At 41.1% G+C, this 27,469-nt stretch overlaps 1 protein-coding gene across 5 annotated transcripts in view; it reads right to left on the reverse strand.

Moving 5' to 3' along the window:
- The window catches only part of SMPDL3B (sphingomyelin phosphodiesterase acid like 3B), a 42,956-nt gene that overhangs the window by 9,968 nt on the left and 5,519 nt on the right, over window positions 1–27,469 (reverse strand). For 4 of the 5 annotated variants that reach the window (XM_020983282.2, XM_020983284.2, XM_020983283.2 and 1 more), the window contains exons 2-6: window positions 19,683–20,038; window positions 9,933–10,146; window positions 7,577–7,674; window positions 3,769–3,912; window positions 643–815 (exon numbers count right to left, since the gene is read on the reverse strand). In XM_020983282.2, coding sequence (XP_020838941.1) covers window positions 643–815; window positions 3,769–3,912; window positions 7,577–7,674; window positions 9,933–10,146; window positions 19,683–19,743 — 690 coding nt within the window. In that variant the 5' untranslated portion in view covers window positions 19,744–20,038. Of the gene's footprint in view, window positions 1–642; window positions 816–3,768; window positions 3,913–7,576; window positions 7,675–9,932; window positions 10,147–19,682; window positions 20,039–23,510; window positions 23,634–27,469 lie in introns of those variants that run through there. The other variant, XM_020983285.2, reaches the window with a different exon arrangement.

A 27,469-nucleotide genomic window follows, 5' to 3' on the forward strand; every position in this document is an offset into this window, starting at 1 on the left:
CCAAGCCTTGGGAATGATAGAGATTCCTATTAAGGTAAGGGTTGGACCCTTCCCTTACCATTGAGATTCTACTAACTGATAATAATCATTTATATAGCCCTTTAAATTCACAAGGTACTTTCAAGTATGTTATCTCTTCTGAGCCTCCCAACAATCCTGGGAGGTTGGTGCTATTGTTATCCCCATTTTATTTATTTATTTTAGGCAATTGGGGTTAAATGACTTGCCCAGGATCACACAGCTAGTAAGTGTCAAGTGTCTGGTCTGAGGCCGGATTTGAACTCAGGTCCTCCTGACTTCAAGGCCAGTGCTCTATCCACTGCACCACCTAGCTTCCCCATTATCCCCATTTTACAGATGAAGAAACTGAGGCTGAAAAGTATTAAATGACTTGGCCAGGGTCACACAACTAGTAATGTTCAAGGCAGAAATCGAACTCAGGCCTTCCTGACTCCAGGCCCGGCACTCTGCCTACTACACCACCTGGCTTACCTCTGCATCTTCCCCAGGAGCACAGAGCCTTGCAGGGAACAGGTCCTCAGTAAATGTTTACTGAATGAAGGAGAGGTCAGGAGGAGGGAAGGAGGCCAGGGCTGTAGGCGGCCACCTTCAGAAGGAGGAGAAGGAAAGCCATTTACTTACCTTCTCTCCCTCTCTGGAGGCATTGTTCAGCACATCGTCCAGCCACCGAAGCTGGCTTGCCGGGTCATCGAGGCCAGCCGTCTGCTCATTGCTGGTATAATACAGATTGGTGTTGAGGACCACGATGCGTCCAGTCTGGTTTGGACCAGGCAGCCTCTCCGTATAGAAGGCCCCTGGGGTGACATCCAGAGAGAGGGCTGAACACAAGGTGTGCGTGTGCTCCTGCTGACACGCATCCCGAGGCCTACACTCCCCCACCTTTTCCTTCAGCTCTAAGTGGAAACAGAGCAGGATGCCTGGGAGTCAGGAGCCCGGAGACGCAGAGTCAGCAGAGCTGGGTTGGAGACCAGGCTCTTCCCTTAACTGTCTGTGCGACCCTAGGCCGGGCTCTGCCTTTCTTCTGGCTCAGTTTCCTCCTCTAGAGGATGACTGCTCAGACTAGAGTGATCTCTCAGGCCTTCCAGTGCCAACCTTCTAACTACCTAAAGAACATGCAGACTTGGTCAGGCTTTGCCCTTTTCTCCATCTTCCTTTGCCTCATCCCTTCCCAGGGACCACAGGACTTCTGTTCCCTCCTGTATCCCCAGCAGCAGCTGAGCTCTCCTTATTGTCACATTGTCATATGGGACATCTTGTGCTGCTTATTGATATTAACAGTCTTCTGGGAAGGTGACCTTCCACTGGGCTCCCTGGAAACGGAGCTGAAGTGCTGCCTATCAAAGATGCTGCAACGCTTTTCTGCCTGGGGATGAAGAAGTAAAAAAAAATCTCAACTTGAGCCTCTTTGCCCCCAAAAATCTGCTTTGGATTTGGAACTATGCCCAAAGGGCTATAAAATTGTGCATACCCTTTGATCCAGCAATACCACTACTAGGTCTGTATCCCAAAGAGATCATAAAAAAGGGGAAAGGACCCACATGTACAAAAATATTCATAGCAACTCTTTCTGTGGTGGCCAAGAATTGGAAATTGAGGGGATGCCCATCAGTTGGGGAATGGCTGAACAAGTTGTGGTATATGAATGTAATGGAATGCTATTGTGCTATAAGAAATGATGAGCAGGAGGAGTTCAGAAAAACCTGGAAAGACTTGTATGGTCTGATGCTGAGTGAAGTGAGCAGAACCAAGAGAACATTGTACACAGTAACAGCCACCTTGTGCGATGACTAACTTTGATAGACTTAGCTCTCAGCAATGCAAAGATCTAAGACCCGTGATGGAACATGCTATCCACATCCAGAGAAAGAACTACAGAGTCTAAATGCAGATCAAAGCATACTATTTTCTCTCTCTCTTTTTTCTTTCTTGTGGTTTTTCCCTTTTGTTCTTATTTTTCTTTCACAACATGACTAATGTGGAAATATGTTTACTTTGTACATGTATAGCCTATATCAGATTGCATGTTATCTTAGAGAGGGGGAAAAAGAAGAGGAGAAAAAAAATTTGGAACTCAAAATCTTGTAAAAGTGAGTGCTGAAAACTATCTTTGCATATAACTGGAAAAAAATATAATACTATTAAGTTGGGGGAAATCTGCTTTGGATCCAAGAAAATAGCCCTCAGATTAGGGAGCCAGATGTGTTTTCTGGCTTTTAAGTGGGGGTGAAGAGACAAAGGGTAAATAACAAGGTATCTTGGGCACTGGTTCCTGGTCTTCAGGTCTAGACTCAATGAACTTTAGTATCAATGAGATTTTACAGAATAGTCTCAAATAATCCTCTGGAAAGGCTCAAAAAGTATACCTGGCCTGGGTACTTCCTAAGCAATATGCAGGACAGGTAAAGGTTCTGATGATCCGGATGCACCCTTCTCTCCCCTGGTCTGACTCTCCCTCTCATCTTCCCCTCTCCATCCCTGCCTTCTGGGGGCAAAGCTCAAACCCAAGCTGGAGGGGTTGGGATGACTGGGTGGCTGCTGCCTACAGGGATCCCCAGCAACTTCCCACTGCTGCTGCCATCTAGTGGTATTAACTGGGTTTATTATTTTGTTTTGTTTTGTTTTTAAACTGTTTTCAAGTCATTATGATAGTAAAATGTGTATGTACATGAACCAAAGAAAGCATTTTTCCGAAATTTGGAATAAGACTGCAACCCAAATACAAGGTTTGGTGATTAGATTGCTGGAATCCTAATAAAGCTGCCTGCAGCCCCAACATTCTAACTTCCTTAGGGGCCCCACTGGACAGTAGGCATGTCCTGATTTGACCACAAAATCTAGCTTTGACTGCACCACTGCCCGCAGACTCAATATAGCCACTGCCCCAGATCCAATTCTGAACAGGTGTGTCCTCGTACTCAACCACAATCACATCATTCATTTAGCTCAAGACAGGACCACAATACCTAACTATCCATCTTGGCCAGACGGGACCGCACTAGCTAGCCAATCAGAGAGCAGCGCGACCAGGATGTTTGACCTCTGAAGGGACTCCTCCCCTATTACCTAATCCATTAACAAATCCCTCCTGCCTTTTTAATAGTCATAATTTCTGCTGTGTAATCAGCATCATTACACTATCAATTTGTCAGTCTTGTCTTACTAAGTTGCTGGTTCCTCTTGGAACCTAGCCTACTTCTGAGGGGCATCAATCCTCAATAATGCCTATACTTGGATGAGAGGTGGTCTGAGTGTTCTTTGAGATGGTGCCACCCACCATCATGGTGCTACACACCATGAAACTGCAACTAGATGGCCCTGGTGCCCTGGCACCTGGGATATGTCCACCCCTGCTCTAGACAGGTCCACATGCTCAGTACTGTCTTCAGTCTGACTCTTTCTGGTACTATTGCTTGTGGCTCTTGAGCTCTGAAGTTGGTCAGTTTGCTGCTAGAGAGGCCAAGGTTATAGGTACAATCCCCACCTGGGCTAGAAAACTAAAGAAAGTGTGTTTCCTTCTGTTCCGGGGCCCCATACTGCATTCTTGGCCCCACTCTTCCATATCTGTAATTCAGAAGAGGCCTGAGTGACAGGCTACAGAGAGGTCACACATCCTACTCCAGATGCAGAGAAAGCAACTCAGCTTGAGAAATCCATCTAAACGCACATAGGTCCGACCAAAGCTATGTCAGGTGCACAATTTTTGCATATGATGATAACTAAGTATTATTTTTCTCTACTGTTCAGTACCTTCTTTGAACTGAGAGATCGATTCATTATTAAGCCAGGGCCTCCACAAATCTGCCACTTGGTTGTATATATTGTTCCTTCCAGCTGGAAACTGGTTTTTGGGATGGAAATCATGATTTCCCAAAGCAGCGTAGACTTTCGTTTCTAGGGAGAAAATACAAAGTGAAAATGGAGAACGTTCTTAAACGTCGTTCTTAAAATTATCTTCACTAAAGAGGAAAAGAGATAATGTGGATGCCTGAACTATAGATGTAATAAAAAACCAACCCATTTTATCAATCTGTCTTGGCTCTCCCCCTCTCCCCTCCTCGCAGTGACTGAGGAAGCAGTGGCTGGTTTGTGTTTTATGGGAATTATGTTCCTTCGCCTTGTCCATGCTCTACTTGAATAATAGTAGTAATAAAAATAGCTAGCATTTATACCACTTCACTTATTTAGATAGCAAACTTTAAGTTTGCAAAGCATTTCACATATATTATTCTACTGTGGTTCCTTTTTTTTTGTTAGTACAATATAGAAATGTTGATTCTTGCTGATTAATTTTGCATCCAGCTATCATTTTGAGACTTATTCTCTGGAGTTTTGTAAATATATTATTATATTATATTATCTTCAGATGGAGACCATTTTATACATGATCATTTAAAGGGGCAGCAGGGGTGGGGTGGCCACTGAGGACTAAAGGAAGCAACTCAAGCTTCCCATGGGAGGCAGCACCCCAGCTGAGCTTCCCAGGAAGCCAGGGATCCTGAAAGGCAGAAGGCAGGAGGGAGGGCAGTCTAGGTATCGAGGCGCGGGGGAGCCTGTGAAAAGGCATGGAAGCTGGAAGATGGACTTCCATGTACAGGGAAGAGAAGGAGTTGTTTGTCCTTCATTCTCGAAGAGGACCCTGACATCAGGAAGGTGATGCCATGACGTGCAAGTGAATTGGATTTAAGTGAGGCAGGGCTGTGCAAGGTCACTGGCCTCACTTTCTCCTCCGGAGCCATCTTCGTCCAGTAGCCAGATACGGATCAGGACAAATGGAGATGGCCCTGGATGCAGTGGGAGACCTTGGCCTTTTTAAGCTAAGGTCTTTTCTAGGTCTCAGTTTGACTGATTGGGGAGAGAAGGCAAGACAGTTTGGCTGGAACACTGGCCCTGGAGTCAGAAGGACCTGAGTTCAAATCTAGCCTCAGACATTTACTAACTGTGTGACCCTGGGCAAGTCACTTAACCTCGATTGTCTCTCCCCCTCCCCCCACACCCCCCAAAAAAGACACCAGTTAGAAGACCCTGAGTTCTGGTCATAGTTTCAACATTCACTCTGCCTGAAAAAGCCACAATTGGTGCCTTTGCTTCTCCATTTCAAAAATGACTATAATAATCGCTGACATCCAGAAATGTTCTGAACTCCTCAAAAGCAAGATGGTAGATGTAAGCTTCTAACCAGAGGGGCCAAGTTCACTGATAAAACCTCAAGCCTTTACTCAAGGAAATCTTGTACCTTCCACTTCCTACCTCCTTGGGTAAAGTCAGGGAAAACTAAAGTAAGAACAGAATGCGCAACCTTGGAATAATTTGGACAGATGAGGAGGAAATGGACACTGAACATAAAGTTTGAACCCTTACCCACAACAGCTGTGATTTATACATATATACATACATATACATATATATATATATATATAGAGAGAGAGAGAGAGAGAGATGCGTACCTACCTTAGTAAACACAGAAAAATACACATATATACATAAACATACATGTATATATGTATGTGTACACACACCTGTATATGTACATGTTGTGTCTCACTGGGTAATCTCAGCAGAATCTGATGAGATGGGTTCAATTATTTCTGTGGAGATGATTCCTGTATCCATTTATCCAGCCTAGAGAGTTTTCCCTTTTGTCTTTCTATGCCCAACATCTAGCAGAGGGCCTGGGATATAGTAGCTGCTTAATAAATATTTGATGAATGAATGATTGATTGATATAAAGAAAGAAGAGAAAGGGCTTTGACCATAGAAGGGTATATCAATGGACCGCACTGTCCATCAGCAAGGAAGCTTCCTGAACTTGTCACATCACATACGGATCTCAAATGAGCAGCTGGAGCTGACCTCTCCTGCCGCAGGTGCTTCAGAAACCCTGGGGTCATGTTGGGTCTTCCTTTTCAAGATAAACATGGTTCACCTGTTTTTTCCCAACTACACTGCAAGTATCTTGTGGAAGTTATGACATCATGCTGATTGAGTCTACTACAAATTTATGCTAGCTAACACCCCCCCCTTACTATACAACAAGGCAATCCCACTCCTCTTCTCTGATTTCCCATCTTATGCAGAAGCTGTTCCAAACACTTTCTCCTCTCCTCCTACCTCCTAGACCACTCCCTCCACAAATCTTCTCTCTCTCTCTCTCTTTTTTTTTAAGCAATTGGGGTTAAGTGTCTTGCCCAGGGTCACACAGCTAGTAAGTGTCAAGTGTCTGGTCTGAGGCTGGATTTGAACTCAGGTCCTCCTGACTTCAGGGCCGGTGCTCTATCCACTGTGCCATCTAGCTGCCCCTCCAAATCTTCTCTATTGAGGACCTCACCTCATACTTCAACAAAAAAGGGCCACCAAACTCTGTCATCTCCCCTCCTCCTCATCCCACATCTCTCTGATGTCATCTCCCACGCTTGCCCTCTTCACACCAGTTCCTGATGGTAAGGTGGTCCTTCATTCATCAAGGCCAACTTTTCTTTGACCCTGTTCCCTCCTGTCTTCTCCAGCAGATTGTCCACATTATCATCTTTACTCTCTTTCTAATCTTCAATCTCTCCCTGACTACTGGCTCCTTCCCTACTGCCTACCAAAACACCCAAGTATCCCCTGTTACCAAAACAAAAACACACCTCTCACCTCCCCTTCTCAACTAAACTCCTTGAGAAGTCCATCTAAACCAGTGAGGTGGCACCACAGATAGAGCACTGGGCCTAGAGCCGAGAGTTCAAATCCAACCTCAAACTCTTGTTAGCTGTGGGATCCTGGGCAAGTCACTTAAACCTCTATTTGTCTCAGTTTCCTCAACTGGAAAATGGGGATAATATCAGTACCCGCCTCATAGAATTATGAGAATCAGACAAGGTAATACTTATAAAGTATCCGGCACATAGTCGGCTCTACATAAATGCTTATTCCTTTCCCTTCCATTCCCCTTCTCTTTCACTCTCTCTCTCTACAATGTGATCTGCTAGTGCCACAAGATTACTCTCCCTCTAGGCTGCATGTATTTTTTGTGCCATCCTTTGTATAGTAGCTTGTCTCTCCCATAAGTTCCTTGAGGGCTCAGACTATTTCACTTTTGTCTTTGTATTTGTAACGCTTGGCACAGTGTCTAGCATACAGTAGGTGCTTAATAAATGTTTGCTGATTGATTGTGGGAAGGAACCTTTCATCTAACTCTTTTGTATCCCACAGAGCCCCCAATTTTCCATTAAAACCTTCTTCCCATGCCTCATCATGGCATAGAGGAGACTATGGTCTTGAAGGCTATTCCAATAATGCAGAAGCTTTAACAGCTCATGCTAAGGTGGCCCTGAGGACATGCTGGTGAAGAACAGGGGAGCAGAAGACCGCCTTCCACCAATGATAATTTTATTTTATTTAGTTTGGCCATAGCAAGTTATGAAAATGGCCTGCTAAGGCATAGGGTGGGTACATGCATATGGGGAAGAAGTCATGCGTATCCTAAGGAAATCGCAGGTCTGTGAAACATACAGCCAGTGTGCAAAAACAAACCCTGTCCTCAATAAGTAGTATTCATTAATTGGTTGAATCATACCTGGGAATACTAATCGAATGAGCTCCGTCAAATGTTTCACTATTTTCAACACAGCTTCTTCTCCCAGTTTCTCGTTAGGGACGTGAGGCGTGTCATCGCTGCAAAGTCACACCAATGCAGAATGTAAGATCAGAGGGACGGAAGGCATTTCTATGGAAAGGATGGGGAGCCTGAGATAATAAACTGTGTAGCCCATTATGGTGGAGATACTATGGTGGAGAAAAGGCCAATGTTTACTCAACTAGGGCCCATTGATTCAGAGAAGAAAACACATGGGGCATACCAGTCTTATTCCCTAGAATCCCAGGAATCTGGCCTCAACTCAGGACTCTGATTAAGAGCTGAGTTACCCCAACTTGGCTCAGGAATGTGAGAACTGCCTCAGGAATTCCCAAGGCCCCTCCCCTCCTCATCTGTCCTAGACACTACCAACCCAACCACCATTTACTGAGTGCTTATTATGGGCCAAGTACTGTGCTAAGCACTTGGAACACAGAGAGGCAAAAACAATCCCTGCCTACAATCTAATGAATTCCAGGGTTTTAGATGTACCAGAGAGTAGGCCTCAGACACAAAGGGGCATTTTTGGTTTGGTTTTTATTTTTTCCATGATATCATTCTGACTCTAAACCCCAAAACTAACCTAATTTCTCAGAACTGCTGGGTGTCCCTGGCAGACCCAGGAACAGGGAGATGTCCAATCAATCCAAACACCCACCTGCAAGATTACACTGGCATCAGACAAAATGAGGCAGTCCCCTGCCTAGACACACAAAAGACAAAATCAAAGGGGGCGCTTGATTACCAGGACACAAGAACCCATGGCGGTTTCTTTGTTCCTTGGAAGACCCAAAATTCCAAAGGTGAACGTGAAATACAATCTTCTCTACTTCTAGGGTGAGCTCGAAAGTGTCTTCCTGCTTCAGATCCTATGATTTCTCGGAGGAATCACAGATTTCCCAGAATGATCATGACTATAAGAGATTCAAGGATGTTTTCAGGAGGATTACTCCCCTCAGTACAGCCTCGTTGGTTAAGCAGGACTGAGCAGGGACAGCCAGTGAAGCCTGGAGTACAAGATCTCTCTGCTGCCCACGGGCTGCCTTTCCTGAAGTATCTCATTTTAGACAATTCCACACTGCTATCCCTCCCATGGCTACCTTTAAATTACATCTGAGGTCTAACCCTCATCGCTGCCATAAGCATAGATGGAGTTATTTGTGCAGTTGATTCCATCCTCTTACTGGACTGTAAGCTCTTTGGCTGTGCCTGGAGTCAGGAAAACCTGATTTCAAATCCAGCCTCAGTCACTGGCTGTGTGACCTTGGGAAAGTCACTTAACCTCTGTCTGTCTCAGTTTCCCCATCTATAGAATGGAGATAATAACAGCACCTACTTCCCAGGTGTTTTTGTTGTTGTGAGGATGGAGTGAGATAATATTTATAAAGTACTTGGCACAGTGTTGGGCACAAAATAGGCACATGATACGCTTCTCCTCTCCTTTCCTTTTCCTTCCCTTCCTTCCTTCTTCCCCTTTTTTCCTTCCCTCCCTTTTTCCCTCCCTCCCTCCCTTCCTTGCAAGGACTACAGATTATTCATTTCTGTATGCAGGCACTACAGCTCACTGTGCAGAAATCACTATGAAGATAGGATTGGTGCCCCATCTAATCTTTATTTCCTCTGAAGCTAAATGCAGTCCTGTGGACCCCAGGCAAGAATAGCAGCATTTGAAACCTTCCTAGCCCAGGTCCTTCCTACCTTTCCATTCTTTTTACACCTTACTTCTCAACACATATTTTTCAGTCCAGTGACACTGGCCTCCTGGCTGTCCCATAAACAAGACCCTCCATCTTTCAGCTCTGGGCATTCTCTCTGGCTGTCCCCCATGCCTGGAACACTCTCCCTCCTCTGCTTTGACTACTGACCTCTCTCCTTCAAGTCCCAAGTAAAATCTCACCTTCTACAGGAAGCCTTCCCTGACCCCTTCTTAATTCTAGTATCTTCCCTCTGTTAATTACTTCCTATTGATCCTGCATATAGAATGCTTTGGATATATTTGTTTTCATGTTGTCTCTCCCATTAGATTGTAAGCTCCTTGAGGGCAAGACTGTCTTTTGCCTCTTTTTTGTATCCCTAGTGCCCAGTACAGTACCTGGAACATAGTAGGTGGTTAATAAATGTTTATTGGTTGGTAGGTACTTAGTGAGTGCTTCATTGGCTTGAAGCTGAGATAGTCATTGAGTTATACAAGATGGGCACGAAAAGTCCCTTGGGCTCTAACACACTGTGGCTGTGTTGCTAAGACTCCAAACTAAGATGGTGAATTCAGCATGTCTGTTAAGGAAGAGGTTCTCACCCAGTCCAGAGAATGAAGTCCGGGCTGGGCAAGAGTGCCTTCATGGCATAAATGGAAGAGTTGATGAGGATCCAGGGTGCATCACAAAGATAATCCCCCCACACACCTGCACTGGACACGGGCTGGGAACCTGCTGATGGACACACCTGTAGTGGATCACCAGAGGCGTTATACTCTGGGTCGAGGTGCAGGTCTGAGATGTGCCAGAATTGACCTGTGGGAGACAAAATCAATCTCTTATGGTCAGTCCTCTTTCTTCCCCTGGATACAAATCCATGAATGAATGAATGCTTGTGTATGAACAGGTCTCTGCGCATATGCACACAGTGGGGTTGGTACAGCACTCACATACAGACAGTTCTCACTTGATGTGAATTCACAGTACACAAACTGGACTTTACCTGAAGAATTCTGCATTCCAAAAAAACCACCTGTATTAACTTTACTGTACAGTATTGTGCTCTCTTTCTGCTCCTACCGCTCCACTAGGCACTCCTCAGTCTCCCCACCCCCCCAAAAAAACCAAACCAAACAAACCCTCCAAGTAAAAGCAGAGGAATGCTGCAGCAGGATTGGGGCTTGGCTTGAGACCTCCCACTGAGAGAGGAGACCTTTGCTTCACTCTGCCTCTCCCCCAGACCCCAGATGCCTATCTACCTCCAATTGTCCTTGGCCCCTACATCTCCTTGAACCATGTACCAGCCCTCTACCTCCATGAGTATTGGCCTCCTTCCTGCCTCACTGCCTCCCTCCCTGTCTTCCCTCTGTCTGGGAGCAAATTCTCATCACATAAAAAAATCACTTTACTGGAGGTCTCCTGACTCGTTCACTTACACAAAGGGAGAATTGTCTGTATTACTGGATCGCTACACAAGGTGTAACTGCTGAAAGCTGATTGTTGGATTTTCAGCGTGAGCAGTTACACCTCGGAAATCAGGAAACATACAAATCAGGCATTTATACATTGTTTTGTTGGTTGTCTAGACTTAAGAAAATGATGGAGTAAAATGTTGTAATGCCAATTAAATTTAAAAGTCTGTCGTATTTTTTTGGGTGGGGAGCTGGTCATTAAATACTTACTAGCACTTTACAAATATCTTATTTAATCCTCACAGCAATCCTGTGAGGCAGGTGCTATTATTATCCTCATTTTACACATGAGGAAACTGAAGCAGTTAGAGATTAAATTACTTGCCTAGGACCATATAGCTCTTAAGTATCTGAGGATGAATTAGAACTCAGGCCTTCCAGACTCCAGTCCAGCACTCTATCTATTGTGCTACCTAGCTACCTCTAAAAAGTAAATGCATGGTAGGGACTCATGAGCTATGATTTTTCAGTGAATATGGATCTGTAAAGCACTTTGAACTTGGTATAGCTATTCTAGGACTCCTCATATGTCAGTGTGAAAATTATGCCTCACATGCTATATAAACACTATATAAATAAATACCCATTTTTTACATAGTTCATATGACGTTTGAAATCAATGAAAAAACATTTATTGCATTTACTTTGTGTCAGGTACTGTGTTAAATTCTGGGGATTCACATATAAAAGAGAAATAGCCTTTGTCCTTTAGGGGTGACATCCTAATAGTAGAAGACAATGCATGTAGGTGGCCAGAGATGAGTGCTATGGTCTGGGAAGTCACGGGGATGGTGAGTGGGGCGATAGAGGAGGCTAATTATGATGCTCTTTCCAGAAGCAACAGTAATGTTGATTTGCTTACTATACTCAGAGTAAGAGGTGGCAAGGGGATTGTATGCCTGCCACAGGGCAGATGGTATAGTCAGGGTCAGGCAGAGTTGGCCATCTGGATGCTGTTAGATATAATGGGCTGGGTGAGTTTGTGCTCTGACATCCCCAATCAGAGCAGAAATTCCAAAGCTGAGTAGCTGAGATTTGGTCTTTGGAGGTCCTGGCAGGGAGATGAGAGAGAATGGGGGATAGTCTATGCAAATACACAGACGCTGGATATAGACTGATATAAATGGGGAACCTCAAATAGGCAAGTTTGGGTGGATTGTAAAGCAAATGAGAAAGAAGAATGTGAAATTAATCAGTCAACGAGCATTTATTAAGCATTTCGCTTTGCACCAGTTAACCTGCAAAGTGATGATGATACAAAGTAAACACAAGAAGAATCCTTGCCCAAGGCTGCTACATCTGTTAAAGACAAATAAGAAGTAACGGAATGTAGTCTTAGAAAGGGTCCATAAGGCTCCTACTAGTTTCTTCCTACTATCATGAGAAGAGAACTAAATTTTGAATCAGAGGAGATGGGTTTGAATCTCAGATGTGGTATTTATTGCCTAGATTTTGGGCAAATCAATTAACCTCTCTGGGGCTCAATCTCCTTGTCTTTAAAATGAAGGTGGGAGAAGGGGCTTAACTTAGGATCCTATGAACTAGAGGATTTTAAGGTCCCTTGAAACTCTAAATTCCATGATTCTATGATCCTTGGTATGGGCAGGTAGGTGGCTCTGTGGATAGAGTGCTGGCCTGGGAGTCAGGAAGACCTGAGTTCAAATACTCTGGGCAAGTCACTGAACCCTGTTTGCCTCAATTTCCTCATCTACAAAATGAGCTAGAAAAGGAAACAACAAACCACTCCAGTGTCTGCCAAGAAAACCGCAAATGGGTATCAGACACAACTGAAAAACAACTGAACAACAACAACAGAAATGACCCTTGGTAATCTGGATGAATGAAGTGAGGGGTTTTTGAGGGGGGGATGGGAAGAGACATGAACATGTTTGTAGGCAACAGGAAAATAGCCAGCAGTCATGAAGAGATTGAAGTGAGAGATGAGGAGGAGGAGGAGGATAAGGATGAAGATGATGATCACAGGCCAGCCTGCGATGCGCCAGGCACTATGCTAAATACTTTGTAATTATGATATCATTTTAGTCTCACAACAACCCTAAAAAATAAGAGAGTGAGGATGATAAAGGGGGTGATGTGCTGGAGGAAACAAGATTGAACAAGATCATTTGTGCAGCCACACCTTCTCTCAACCTCTGCAGATGACTCCCAAGTCTATATATACCAAGGGGCTGCCTCTCTCTCTGATGCAGTTTAGGGGTTCAGGAATCCTGGGACCCCCAAAATCACAACACACAAGTCCTTCCTGAAAGAATTCGACCCCTGCCTTCTTTCAGCCAAAGACAAGGTTTATTAGAACATAAACTAGCAGCTAGATTACAAGAATCTAAGCAGTGGCTAGATTTTTGGAATCTGAACAGTGGCTAGATTGTAAGAATCTGAGCAGTTTAATGGAGACAAGGTGGACCTTATATACAGAAAGACTGTGGGAGGGACCTAGGAGTGGCCAGTAAGCTGGGGGTGAACAGAGCTCCAGGGAACCAGGACCTGGAGGCCAAGGGAAAATGGAGCCTAGCTAGGATTAAGGGTGGGAAATGGCCAGGGGCCATATATAGGGAGGTAAAACAAAGGAAGGCCAGGGCTAGGTTAAAGGTAATAGAATTGGGAGATTGGGTATAACCACAAGGAAAGGCCAGTTGATGCGATTATAGCCTCGGGCAAATGCCAGAGATTTGGCCAAGTGGGAAAGTCCAAGGTTTTTCCTTTCTGGGGTTTAGATCCCAACCTCATCATCTCTATGAGTCACAGTCACAGTGGGCTCCTCTCACTAACATCTAAGCTGGAAGCTCTACCCCATCTCTTCTTTTTGGAAATCTCTCAGAAACAGCCCAGAGGGATTTGTATAACTTAGTTACGGTGTTCTTGACTAGATCAGCACTTCTCTTTTGTTTTTGTGGGTTATCTTTATCAATATTTGCCATATTAGAAATTAAAACAAAATTTACAAAGATTTAATTCATTAAAATAACAACAGTAAACTTATTACTATTCACATTACACATTAACATAAATAACATATTTTTATGAAAAATAGCTATATTTTACAAGAAAAAATAGTGAGAAGAGGAGCACTGACTCCTGACCTCCCTGGTTTCCTTTAAGTCCCAACTAAAATCCCATCTTCTACAGGAAGCCTTCCTCAATCCCTCTTAATTCCAGGGCTTTTCCTCTTTTAATTATTTCCTATTGGTCCTGTACACAGATTGTTTTGTATATATTTATTTGCATATTGTCTTTCTCATTACATTGTAAACCCCTTGAAGGAAGGCTTTTCAAAGTCAAACTAGTATGTCATGGCATCACCTCCTTGATGTTATAAACAAACAACAACCACCTCTGTGAGTACTGGAACTGGCCAGTTGGGCAACACAGCTCTTTCTTTTTCTTCCTTCCCTCCTTCCTTCCTTCCTTCCTTCCTTCCTTCCTTCCTTTCTTCCTTCCTTCCTTCCTTCCTTCCTTCCTTCCTTCCTTCCTTCCTTCCTTCCTTCCTTCTTTCCTTCCTTCCTTCCTTCCTTCCTTTCTTCCTTCCTTCCTTCCCTTCCATCTGTCCACATAGGGTATCATACCCTTACCTGAATATACTCTGCCCACAGGAATGTAAATTTTGATCACTGAAACCTTGCATGATATCTTGGGGTTTACAGGTTTTTCCTTTCTTCCTCTATAGCTATAGAAAAAGAAAGATAAGTTTTTTTGAAAAAAGGTGTAAGGATATCTCTCCTATCTCCAAACAATTCAGTGATGACCTAGGCTGAGAAACACTGGAAAGAGAAGGGTCCATGAACTGACCCAGAATAGAAAAACAGTGCTATTTGAGTGATCCAAGAAAGCGGCACCTTCATGGCCACATGAAGAGATCCTTTTGAGGAAGTTTGCAGGATCCAGGGATAAAACAGCAAAAAATTTAAATAGGCCAGAAGTGTTTTATATTCTCAAGTTAGAGGGGAAAAAAATGCTATTAACACAATCAGGGGAGATTCCAGCATTAATTAACTCCACCTGGGGTCCAACTGCTCAAGAGCTGGTACCTGAAGAAGAGGTAACTAGTACATTCTGTTGGAAGAGAGCCAAATAGTGGGGAACAGCACAGCAGAGCCAAGGATGATGACTTCGGTGAAAAGCACCATGATGCCTGCCAGGGAATGGAGGAATGAGAGTATCTAGTAAAAGACAAATGAGGTACAGAGCTCTGCCCCTTTGCTGATGTCCCACCCAGGGTAGTCACAGTAGCTACAGTTTCCTAAGGGGTAAAGGAGACCCCTTTCCCCCCAAGAGGGCAAAGGGTCTCAACCCTCTATGGGCTGAGACATGAATGCTTTTTGAGTCCTTTATTATGCGAACTAGACTGCTTTGTTTTGAAGCCTCGTGAGCCTAAGTACTTTTAAGGGGAGCTGACTGCCTGAATGGTTTTCAAACAGTTCACTGGACAATTGTTCAAAATTGGAGCTGTGAATCAGTACAATTATTTGGAAAGCATTTTGGATTATTCAAATAAAGTGACTAAAATCTCTATATCCTTTGATTCAGGGAGTCCATTACTAACTTTACATCCCAAGGAGGCCTTTGATAAGAAAGCTCCTATCTACATCAAAATATTAATAGTAACACTTTTTATGATAGCAAAGATTTGGAAACAAAGTATATGCCCATCAAATGGGAAATAGCTAAACAAACTGTGGTTTATGAATGTAATGGAATATTGCTACGCTGTAAGAAATGATTATTGTAATAAATACAGAGAAGTATGGAAAAATCTATATGAACTGAAGCAGAGTGAAGTAAGTAGAGTGGAGAAAATAACATATACAATGACTACAACAATGTAAATGAAAAGAAGAAATACACACAGAAATCAAAAGTGAATGTTGCAAAATTATACAGAACAAGCATGATTTAAAAAAAGAGATATGAGAAATCACTCCCACCCACCCCCTATGCAGAGGTGAGAGGTTCATTAGTAAAAGCAAACAGTGTTAGAGACTCATGAGCTATGGTTTTGGGGTGTCTTAAAAATGAGTTGGCTTTTCTGAGTGACCATGTGAATTTGTACCTACTTCCAAATTATACCTCAGGTGATCATGTATGGCTCCCTATGCCCACTGCAGGGAGGTGTTCTAGGAGAGAGGTTGACTGGGATCCCCAGTAGAAAGAACTTTGAGATATGAGACTTGAACCTAGTTTGGGCTATCTGGGTAACTTTGGGTGAATCATGGCCTCCCCTGGATCTCAGTAGTCAGTCAACACACATTTATTAAGTGCTTACTAGGTTCTAGGCACCATGCTAAGTAAGAACTAGGGATACAAGAAAAGGCCAAAAAATCACGTTCAAGGAGCTCACATTCCAATGGGGGAGAAAAATGCAAACAACTATGTGATATAAATATATATGTATGTGTATGTATATGTGTATGTATGTATATATCTATATAACAGTTTTTCTGTAGATATATATTCATATACATATATACAAATTATATATATTATATTTATATGCATATTATAACCTTCCATCCATATATATTACCTATATATAGATAGCTCTATAGAGCTATCTATATCTCTAGATTTATTTATCCAGGGGCAGCTACGTGGCACATTGGATAGTCAGGAAGACTCATCTTCCTGACTTCAAATCTGGCCTCAAACACTAGCTGGGTGACCCTAGGAAAGTCACTTCACCCTCTTTGCCTCAGTATCCTCATCTGTCAAATGAACTGGAGAAGGAAATGCAAACCATTCTAGTATCTTTGCCAAGAGAACCCCAAATGGGGTCACGGAGAGCTGGACCTGACTGAAAATGACTGAGCAACAATAATATCAGAGCTGACATTTATAAAGTGTTTACTACAATAACATTATATAGATCTATCTATCTACCTATCTACCTATCTATCGAGTGAATGGAAACATGGAAGGTAATCTCCAGGGAAGCCACAAGCAGTAGGGGGAAGGAGGAAGAGAGGGAGGTCTAGGAAAGATCTTCAGCCTAATGTAGGATTTGATTTGAACCTTGAAGAAACTAGAAAGTAGAAGTGAGGACGGAAAACATTCCAGGCACGGGACAACCAGAGAAGAGGCAGTGGTGTGCAAGGACCAGCAAGAAGGTCAGTGTAGCTGGATCATAGAGTGTGTGGAGGGGAGTAAAGGGTAAGAAGCCTGGGAAGACAGGAAGCAAGGTCCTATCAAGCTCTAACCCATCAATCTGTCAACATCTTCACATGGCTCTACATGTACTGCAAAGGTGCCAGAGAAACACAAGGGGGCAGTATATCTCTAAAGAAAATAAGGATTTCGAGAACAACCCCAACCAAAGAGTGCACGTTTTCTTGGAGACTGACTTTTTGGTGATGTGTAGGAGCCGAATGCGTGAGAAGACAGCAATGATCTAGTTTTGTGGGGCATAGAGTCAGAAAGACCTGAGTTCAAATGCAGCCTCAGACACTTAGTAGCTGGGTGACCCTGGGCAAGTCACTTCACCCTGTTTGCCTCAGTTTCCTCATCTGTAAAATGAGCTGGAGAAGGAAAGGGCAAACCATTCCAGTATCTTTGTTAAGGAAACCCCAAACAGGGTCACAAAGAGTCAGACATAACTGAAAACAACTGAACAACAAAGGAGCAGAATGAGTGAGAAGAGAGAAATGATCCCGTTTTTCCTCTGGTAGCTTTAATTCCTCTCTGCTGAGCCTTGGCAGCACCAACCACAGTGACCTCATTATCTTCTCTGCTGAGATTCCTTAGTACTCACACCCCCTGAAGGCAGATGAGTGGAAACCACACTTTGGAAGGGGCTCATTAGTAGCTAGAAAATCTATTCTGGTTCCTTTTTTTACTCCTAAATTCTGCTTTTATGCAAATCAACTCTTGGTCACATGAAGAAATAAATAATGACAGACTCTGCTCCAGTTTTAGTTTCTAGCCACAAAGGAAATCCCACTATTTTCAGTTTTAAAAAAGACTTCTGGGATTGCCTGGAGGCAGCCAGGTGGCTCAATGGATAGAGCACTGGTCCTGGAATCAGGAAGACCTGAGTTCTAATCAGAACTTTGTTGTCAGGATCAAATGAATTAATATTTTTAAAGCACTTTGCAAACCTTAAAGCACTATGTACATTCTATTAGCTCTTATTATAGTATCTGATGTATTGGTTTTTCCTCTTGATTTGTTTTTCCTCTTGATTTGTTTTCTTGATTTTATTTTTTGTTATAAGGGATGGTTCTTTGGCAGCGAAAGGTATATACTGGAAAATGTAGAAGATATAAAAACACAAGATATCAAAAATAAAATAAAATAAGAGGATTAGACTAAATTGGGTTCTTCATCTGGGGTCTGTGAACTTGTTGCCTTTAACTTTTTTTATAACTATATTTCAATAAAGTTAATTTCCTTTGAAATCTGAGGTATTTTATTTTATACATTAACATACATGATTCTGAGAAGGGAGAAGGGAGGCTTCAGACAGTCACCAAAGGAATCTATGACACAAAACAGGTTAAGCATACCTGGACTACATGGTCTCCATGGTCACTGCAGCTCTAATACTCTATGACAATAACACTTCAACCTTTTGGTCTCAGGACCCCTCTACACTCTGAAAATTTATTAAGGGCCTCAAAAGGCTTTTGTTGATGTGGACTATATCTATTGATATTTACTATACTAGAAATTTAAATGGACAAATTTTAAAATATTTATTATTTTAAATAAAATAACAAACCCATTATATGTTCATACACGGGACATACATTTAGTGTAAAATAATCATATTTTCTGTGAGAAGAGTGACATCGTTTTACATATTTTTGCACATCTCTTTAATGTCTGGCTTAATGGAAGACAGCTGGATTCTGTATTCAATCTGTTGTAATAAGTTGTTTTGGTTGAAGCATATGAATATCTTGCTTCACACAAATATGTAGTTGGAAAAGGGAGAAGTATTTAAATAGGCACATAACATCTTAGAATTATTATGAAAATAATTTTGTCCTTGTAGGCCTCCTGAAAGGGTCTCAGAGAGTCCCGGGGGTGGGTAGTGAATCTGTGAATCTCTGAGAACCGTTGAACCACAAATTAACCTTGAATCAAGTTCGAGTCATAAAGCTCCACACACAACCTTTCCTATTGCCTTCTGCATCTGAGCAGAACACGTTCCCTGACTGCATCCTGGCTCTTTCAATCTGGTGGCAACTTAACTCCCATCCCTTGCTTTTTGTTCTCAGTAACAAAGATCTGGGCTATGCTCATCGTTTCTCACTCACACAGCTAGCTGTCTCCTTGCTCTCCAGTCTCCAGATCAACAGACATCACTACTAATTGATCTTTCTTTTCTCTCTAGGCTCTGTGACCCATCAGTTCTAGATACTTCCTCAATACTTCAAAAGATCCATCATTTCTTTTTCTATGTGGGTATCCCCTTCATTGGTATAAACCATAATCTTTTCTTATCCCAGCACATGGTTTCCTGAGTTGACATGGTCAAAACCCTCCAAACATTCATTACCTACTGGCCAGGTGATGACCTCTCTGCAGTCAGCCCAACTGGTTTTTAGACAACCAGAAGCCTTCCTTCCCAGCATGATTAGACCTATCAGGACTCATCCTTCACTGCAACAGCTTTGGAGAAGCCAGGATTGCCTTCATGCCACAATGAGGCATTGGAGGAGGATTTTTGAGGAGGCACAATTTCCAAACACAATATTCCTCTTCCCAGCTTTTTGACTTCGGAATTCTGCCTCTTTCTAAATTTAACATCAGCTCTAATATCCTTAAGTACTCCTTTTTTTGGAAGCAGCCTGGAAAGGCAGATCCCCAATTGAGAGAGATGGATTGTACAAGTGAAAGATCACCTTCCATTTATTGCATTACCTGGAACAGCCCCTGCGACTCTCCAGTTTATCAGGAAAAGCAGAAACTTCAGGCATCTCATGCTTTCGAGTTCTCCTCTGAAAGTCTTTCACTTTTCTAGGATCTTTTCAGATCTCAGATCTTAGTTTACTCTGGAGGTGTTGAAACTAGTCAGCAGAACTTTCTGTTCAGTCCCTGGTACTCTGAATAATCAGACCACTAATTGGTGAGCTCTTCTTCTAACTTGTAGGGTGTGTACGGGGCGGACCCGGATGTGTAGGTAGGCTGGGAAGGCAGAGAATTCAAAGGAAAAGGTACTTTGTACTTTGTACTTCATAAGGCCTGTTCTTCAAGATACTCCAAATGTACTTGTACTCCTGAAAAATGCATAAACCAAGTACATCTTAGTTAAAATCACCTTTAGAAATGTATTAGTTATGTGACTTATAATGATGACTGAGATTATTTCCCCTCAATCTTCATTATAAGTAAGGTTGATAATAAATAATAGCACCCACCTTTTAGAGTTGTTGGGAAAATAACACGAATACAACATTCATTTTTTAAAATAAGATTTTGTTTCAATTTTTTTCTCTCTCCCTCTCTCCCATCCCCCCCTCCCCAAGACAGCAAACAATCTGATATAGGTTATATATGTGCAATCATGTAAACATATTTCCACATTAGTCAAGTTGTGAAAGAAGAAACATAACAAAAGGGAAAAGCCAAAAACCAACAAAATAACAACAACAACAACAACAAAGCCCAAATAGTACACTTCCGTCTGCATTCAGACTCCACAGTTCCTTCTCTGGGAGGTGGACGCCATTTTCCATCATGAGTCTTTTGGAATTGTCTTGGATCATTGTATTGCTGAGAAGAGCTAAGTCAATCCTCGTTGATCATCACGTGCTGTTGCTCTTACTATGTATTTTTCTGGTTCTGCTCACTTCACTCAGCGTCAATTCATGTAAGTTTTTCCAGGTTTTTCTGAAGTTTTCCTGCTCATCATTGCTTATAGCGCAATGGCATTCCATTATATTCATATGCCACAGCTTGTTCAGCCATTCTCCTATTATGCTGCTGTAAATATTTTTGCACATGTAGGGCCTTTTCCCTTTTTTAGGATCTCTTTGGGATACAGACCTAGTAGTGGTATTGCTGGATCAAAGGGTATGCAGTTTGATTACCCTTTGGGCATAGTTCCATATTCCTCTTCAGAATGGCTAGATCAGTTCATAACTCCACCAACAATGCATTAGTGTCCCAATTTTCCCACATCTCCAATATTTACCATTTTCTTTTTCTGTCATATTAGCCTACCTGATAGGTATGAGGTGGTACCTCAGAGGTGTTTTAATTTGCATTTCTCTAATCAATAGTGATTTAGAGCATTTTTTTCATGGACTATAGATAGCTTTAATTTCTTCCTCTGAAAACTGCCTGTTCTTATCTTTCGACCATTTATCAATTGGAGAATGACTTGCAATAACCTGAATACAAACTACTTAGCATAGTGTGTAAATGTTGACTATGGTTATTGGGTTCTAGATTTCATAAAATATCAAAGGTCATGACAGGAATGGTTTTCTAAGAACTTTCAACTGCATTGCTGTAATTTGACTTCAAATAAGAACCCATTACATTGTTTACTCTTCCATTTTTTTTATATTATGAAATTTTAAAGACCATCGTATCAGAAATATAATTATAGAAGTGAATTATCTTTTAATTAGGTGACTATACTTTTAAATACATGCTGTCATGTGAAATTTTTGTAAAATACTGTGAAATGCTAATAGACAGGTCACTTCTCTATTGAGTTATTAAAATGAATGTGGTGACAGTCTTTGAAAAATTATAATAATGAAGTGCTTTTTGCCTTAACATGCATAATTCTTATGATTTAATAAGAGGTTTGAGCACCCCCCCACCTCTCTAACCAGAGCTGTGATCTCTTGTAACTTCGAAGAACTTATGTTGAGAAAAAGCAATGGTTACTTTGAAATTGACCACACTGATATCATTCATCTAAAAAAGTTTTGTATTTATGAATTGGTTTGCTAAGAGATAACAAAATTATTTAAAACTATTCAAAATTCAGTGGGTTATTATTTCCTCTAACCTCACCTCCTAAAGGGAAAGACTTCAGTCTTACTATTTATAACTTCCCTGTAACATAAGTTACCAAGTGGTTCAAATAATAATTAAGTAATCAAAACCTAAATATTCTAAGGTACTACAGAAGACAAGCCTCTTAGATTCTTTTTGTTTGTTTTTGCCAGGCAATGGGGTTAAGTGACTTGCCCAGGGTCACATAGCTAGTACATATCAAGTGTCTGAGGCCACATCTGAACTCAGGTCCTCCTGACTCCAGGGCCAGAACTCTATCCACTGCACCACCTAGCTGCCCCCCTTAAATTCTTTAACCTTTGATAACTATAAAAAGTCTAGTATATAGTAAGCACTATATAAATTAGTTATTGCTACTTCTTTACTTTACTGTAAATACTCCATACTGGATAACTCTATACTGCATTTTAGATGTCATTGAATGTGATTAGTAAAATAACAAAGGAGATAAGATGAATGATTTTCCCTGTAACATAATTTTTAAATCCATTCTATTGAACTGTTGTATGAAATCTGAAAAAAGCTGTTGGGGCAAGATACCTCCCCTTTTGATCTCAATGCTGTTAAATTACAAATGTATCAGTCATACATGGCAGGTGAAAGAAATGTCTGAGGAAACAAAGGTTCGAGCTTCTAAGCACATTGATTTATTAAGCAATGTGTGCCAATTGCATTACAATTTGGGACCAGGCCTCCTCAGCTTGGCACTGGACCCCAAATATAATGGAAGACAGATTTTTATGTGTTAAGTGATAATAATAAGCAGAATACAAAATTAGGTAATTTGATTTCTAATTGGAAGAAAAATTGGGGGCTTTCCGAGAAAAAGAAGTGTCCTGCTCCCTCCAAGTATCTATAAACAATCAAAGGCACATGGAGACAACTGATTGATCAATACAGGGCCAGTTTTCAGACAAAGCATATAGTTTGCTTGAGATGTGTAATTTTTAAAAAATTTGTTTAATATTTTATTTTTCCCTAGTTACATAAAAACTTTTGAGTTCTAAATTCTCTCTCTTCCTCCCATCCCCACCCCTCCTCATCAAGATAGCAAGCAATTTGATATAGGTTATATATACATCATCGTGCAAAACAGTTCCATATTAGTCATGTTGTGAAAGAAAACATAGACTGAAACAAACAAACCCCCAAACCCTCAAGAAAAAATAAAGTTAAAAAAGTATGCTTCAATCTGTATTCAGTCACTATTGGTTTTTTGTCTGAGGATGGACAGCATTTTTCATCATAAGTCCTTGAGTTGTCTTGGATCATTGTTTTGTGGAGAATGCCTAAGTCATTCCCAGCTGATCATGAGATAATTGTGAGAAAACTTCTTGCATCAATCTTTGGAGCTGACTGAGTTTCTAATCAGCATAGCCTAGGTTCTTAGTTAAGGGACTCTACACAACAGGGAAAGGTGACTCAGCCGCCCAGCCAGGCAGGTAGGTTCAAACAGTGCAATAAAGTTTTCTCACAACTCCCAGAACTGAATAAAGGTTTTTTTTTTAACAAGACAAAAGTTGGACAAGACCCCTAATTAAATAGAAAAGGAACTGAGCTAGTTCCAGAATTAAGCCACAAGACAGAGTCAGAGTGGTTCACTCAATTCCCACAATTCCTTCATACATAATGTGACAAAATGTTTGAAAAGTTAAGTATTAAATATGATATATTTTGTTATAAATTAGAAGATAGTAATAATGATAAATGACTCACTGTTGGGAGAAAAGAATAGCAAAATCCTTTTAAGAGATCTTTGTCTGTTGTGTTCCTTAAGACTTCCTACTTGAACTAGGTCATAAGATTTTACCAACCCCGCAGATAGCATGTTGTGAAATTCTAAAGCACTGCAGTTTAAGAAACTAGGACCTCTCCCAGTCAAAGTGAAAAACTTTACAAGTTAAGCTGTAAATAATGAGTTTCATTTGAGATTTAGGAAATCATAAAAATTGTACATGTTACTAAATAGGATGTAACTTAAATACATATTCTTATGATTGGCAACTTACAGTAGCCACAATTTTCTGGGGGGAGGGCTTCAGGAGACTATTAAGAATTCACTATATTTGTACACTTATCCAACATTTAACCAACTTGCCATTTCAGCCATTTCTTGTAGTAATCCCATCCACTTTACATCCCATTTTAACATCTACACGTTCTTATTGGCAAGCTGTCCTCTAAAACCCCTCTGAAGTAGCCAGATGTACCTTCCCTTCCTTTATTCCATCTACATGGCAGACTAACAGAGGAGTTCTATTATCTAAATGGGGAGTTCTACATCAGAATATTAAAACCTATCACTTACTGTGATGAATTTTTTTCCCCTTCCAACAACTATATTTCTCATATGAAACTTTATCTCTTAATAGTTATGGTAGGATTTTTAACCATTACTATTGATGATGATTGGCACATTAACACAATAATTCTATCAGGCCTAACATATGCTTCATGAAGTTTTGCTATTTAAGGTAAATCTTGTGGGACTTGAACTGATATAATTCTGAGGTTTTTTTATTTCAGGTATACTTGTAAACACAAAGCCAACAATCCACCATTCAAGGGGCCACCATGTGCTGCAATCTGAGGACTGCTACAGGTGGATATTTGCTCTGGGGAGACAGTTGGGGGAACAACCTTGTGAAGGTGAAGGTAAGATCATCTTGACTTGGTTTCCCATCAAGCAACTTCTTTCTCAACAGGAAGTTTTCCCATCTAAATAATTTTGAGCCTGGCTTTGATAACTCTGTGAATAATGTGGAATTTTAATTGGCTGTTAACTATCTCTTTTGCCTGGAATAAAAACAGAGCTAAGGGAGTTTTCCCCTTGTTATGGCTTCTCTATAGCATCATAACCATGTCCCTCCTTTTCCTTTCATGGCAAATTTCTATAATAAAGACTTAAAAATTTGAAGTGTGTGTGCAAATTAAGGCACTTCAGATTATAAAATGGAATCATATTCTAAAGGTTTAGAACACACAATTATTAATATTGAAACATTTTAATTACCTTAATAGAATATAAATATGAAATATCTTCCTTGATTTTCCTCTAGCTTGTAGTTTTATTTGTGTATATAATATAGGAATAATTGGTTGTTGTCTTTCATTCTTGAAGAAGACCAAAATGATATCACTAATGTTGGAGTCAAGGTACAGTGTATCTGACTGTTGCTGATCAGACCAATAAAAGCTACCACAGGTCAGACACAAATAACCCATGTGAACATTTGGAGTGGACTGTAATTTTATTCATGTATATAATATAGAAATAACATTCTCATAAGGGAGGAATTAGGAGATGTGACAGTTTTCAAAATTGCTTTCATTTTACATACAAAATTGCATTGATAATTGTGAAGAAGGTGAAATTATTTTCCTATTTGAAAAATCAATCTGATAATTTTAAAAGAAATACAGACTCATTTTAGGTTTTGTTTTATTTTGTTTTGTTTTGCTTTTTGGCTCGGCAATGGGGGTTAAGTGACTTGCCCAGGGTCACACAGCTAGTAAGTGTCAAGTGTGTGAGGCCAGATTTGAACTCAGGTCCTCCTGACTCCAAGGCTGGAGTTCTATCCACTGCACCACCTAGCTGCCCCAGACTCATTTTAGAAAGAAAAACTCATTTTCCAACTCAGGACCTCATGATGTAACAACTGAAATTCACTGACATTTCAGGTGAATTATGTGTTCTTTATTTGATGTTCTTCTTACAGCTCTATTAATAAAATCAGAATCATAAGGCTTGAGCTAGAAGGTTGTTTTGATGGGGTGCTCAGGCCCTAGACCTAAGATCATGTCTCTGGAAGTCTCCCAATTTCTCAATAGGTCCCTGTCTTGTGAGAAAATTTTCTCTTGTTGCAGAATACATTCTCTTATCAGAACAGACAGAGGGTGCCTGGCCCAAGGATTTTTGTCTCTGGCTGGCCCAAGGACTCTCTTGGCACCATTCCTCTGACAACTCCTTCAATATCTGGTATATTCCCTACACTTTCCCATCCATAGCTCCCAAAAAATCCCCTAGATTATCTGATTAGCATCTGTAGCCTTCCTTTCCCATATAAGCCCCAGCACCATCCTAATTCTCTCACAGGTTCCCATAAGAACCCTTGCCTGCTTTTGCTAAAGTGTTACAACAAACTTTTTGCCACTTGACTATGAGAAGGCTTGAATGTGTGAATTCATTCCAGGCAATACTGCCTTGGCATTCTTGGGGTGCCAGCACCCCGAAAACCTTGTCAGTATTAAATTATATTGAGTTCATATTATGTCTTCCTATGGACTCTTGGAACCTGAGAAGCAGACCTGGAAAAGGGAGCCCCTTCAGAGCGTGGCTTGTTCTAGAAATGTATATTATTGCTTCCTACGCGTGAGAATTTCAAAGTAGGCTGAAAGAACTCTACAATGGAGGCTGCAATACGGATTGGGACTTTGAACTTTTTCATCAATGTCAAGCATTTCCAGCGAACTGGCAGGACTCAACATAGGATTTGCCAACACTCTTATTTCTCTTTTTCCTCATGTGCCTATGCCTCTCTACCAGAGGTGATTGCCCCCTAAAAGACTTTCTCAATGGGCTAGTTATAGATAAAGGTAAATAAAATCTTCTAACTAAGAGTTAGCCTGATGGTTTTGAGGCCATTGTGAGTTTTCCTCTTGAGGGAAACTCAGACATTTGTTTGCTATAGCTACTTTTGTAGCCAAAATGCTTAGATTCTTGGGTGTACTGTTCCCACACGAAACCTGCTCCTTACTGCCATACTTGGATACACTCCTGCTACATGTGAAAACAGTATGTCCCAAGAATGTTTCTAATCCCTAATGTTGATAAGGAAAGACAGCTCCTAGAAACCTTGGAGCCTGGTGGCATAAACAAAATCCTTCTTTGAAACATCCAATGCCATCTCCTTCCTCCTTGTAGATGTTAATTCTTTAACAGAAATAGGTTCACCTCGCTTATGATGGGATCTTTCTTCCTGGTTATCTTATATATTTTCCTGATTGGGAGGCAGAGGGCATACCTAATCTGCTAGCCTCATAGTTTTTTTCTGGCCCTGTATAAAGGATTGTATGTAGTTATCGCTTTCTATGGTTCATGATGCTTCTGTGAATCTCCCTTCTCAGACTGATTACACATATCTGTACAGTTTCCCCATTGCTAATTTAATTCCAGTGGATGTTGATTATTTGATCATTCCTAATTATATTAATTTGGTTTATAGATGGTGATTCACTGGAAACATGTTTCCAAAGAATCAAAGGAGGAGAATATAAAATGTGAAAATTGATATTCCATGATGAAATATTCGTTGAGAAATGTATCTAATCAGTTGCTCTAATCAGAATCAATATTTGTGAATCAAAATCAGAGTTGACTGCATAGGCCTAGTTAGATAGATTCAAACTAGCTCCTCTTAGTAAAATTTGTAAGAGTTTAACTTCCCTATTCTTATGAGCTGAAGTCCTACCACAAAAATTGTAATTCATGAACTCTGCTGACTATGTGGTTTTCCAGAGGCTTTGTTTACCCTGTTGTCAGGGTTATGGAAATTACTGTCTTTGACTCAGACTAATTGTAACCCAAGCTCCACCTCTACTCTCTGCTTCTGATGCAATTCGCATTATGGTCTGTTTTTTGCACCCTATGTAATGTTTGTGCTACTTCTGCATTT

Source organism: Phascolarctos cinereus, unplaced genomic scaffold (assembly GCF_003287225.1).
Source record: "Phascolarctos cinereus isolate Bilbo 61053 unplaced genomic scaffold, phaCin_HiC Scaffold_726;HRSCAF=1367, whole genome shotgun sequence".
Taxonomy (NCBI): Eukaryota; Metazoa; Chordata; class Mammalia; order Diprotodontia; family Phascolarctidae; genus Phascolarctos; species Phascolarctos cinereus.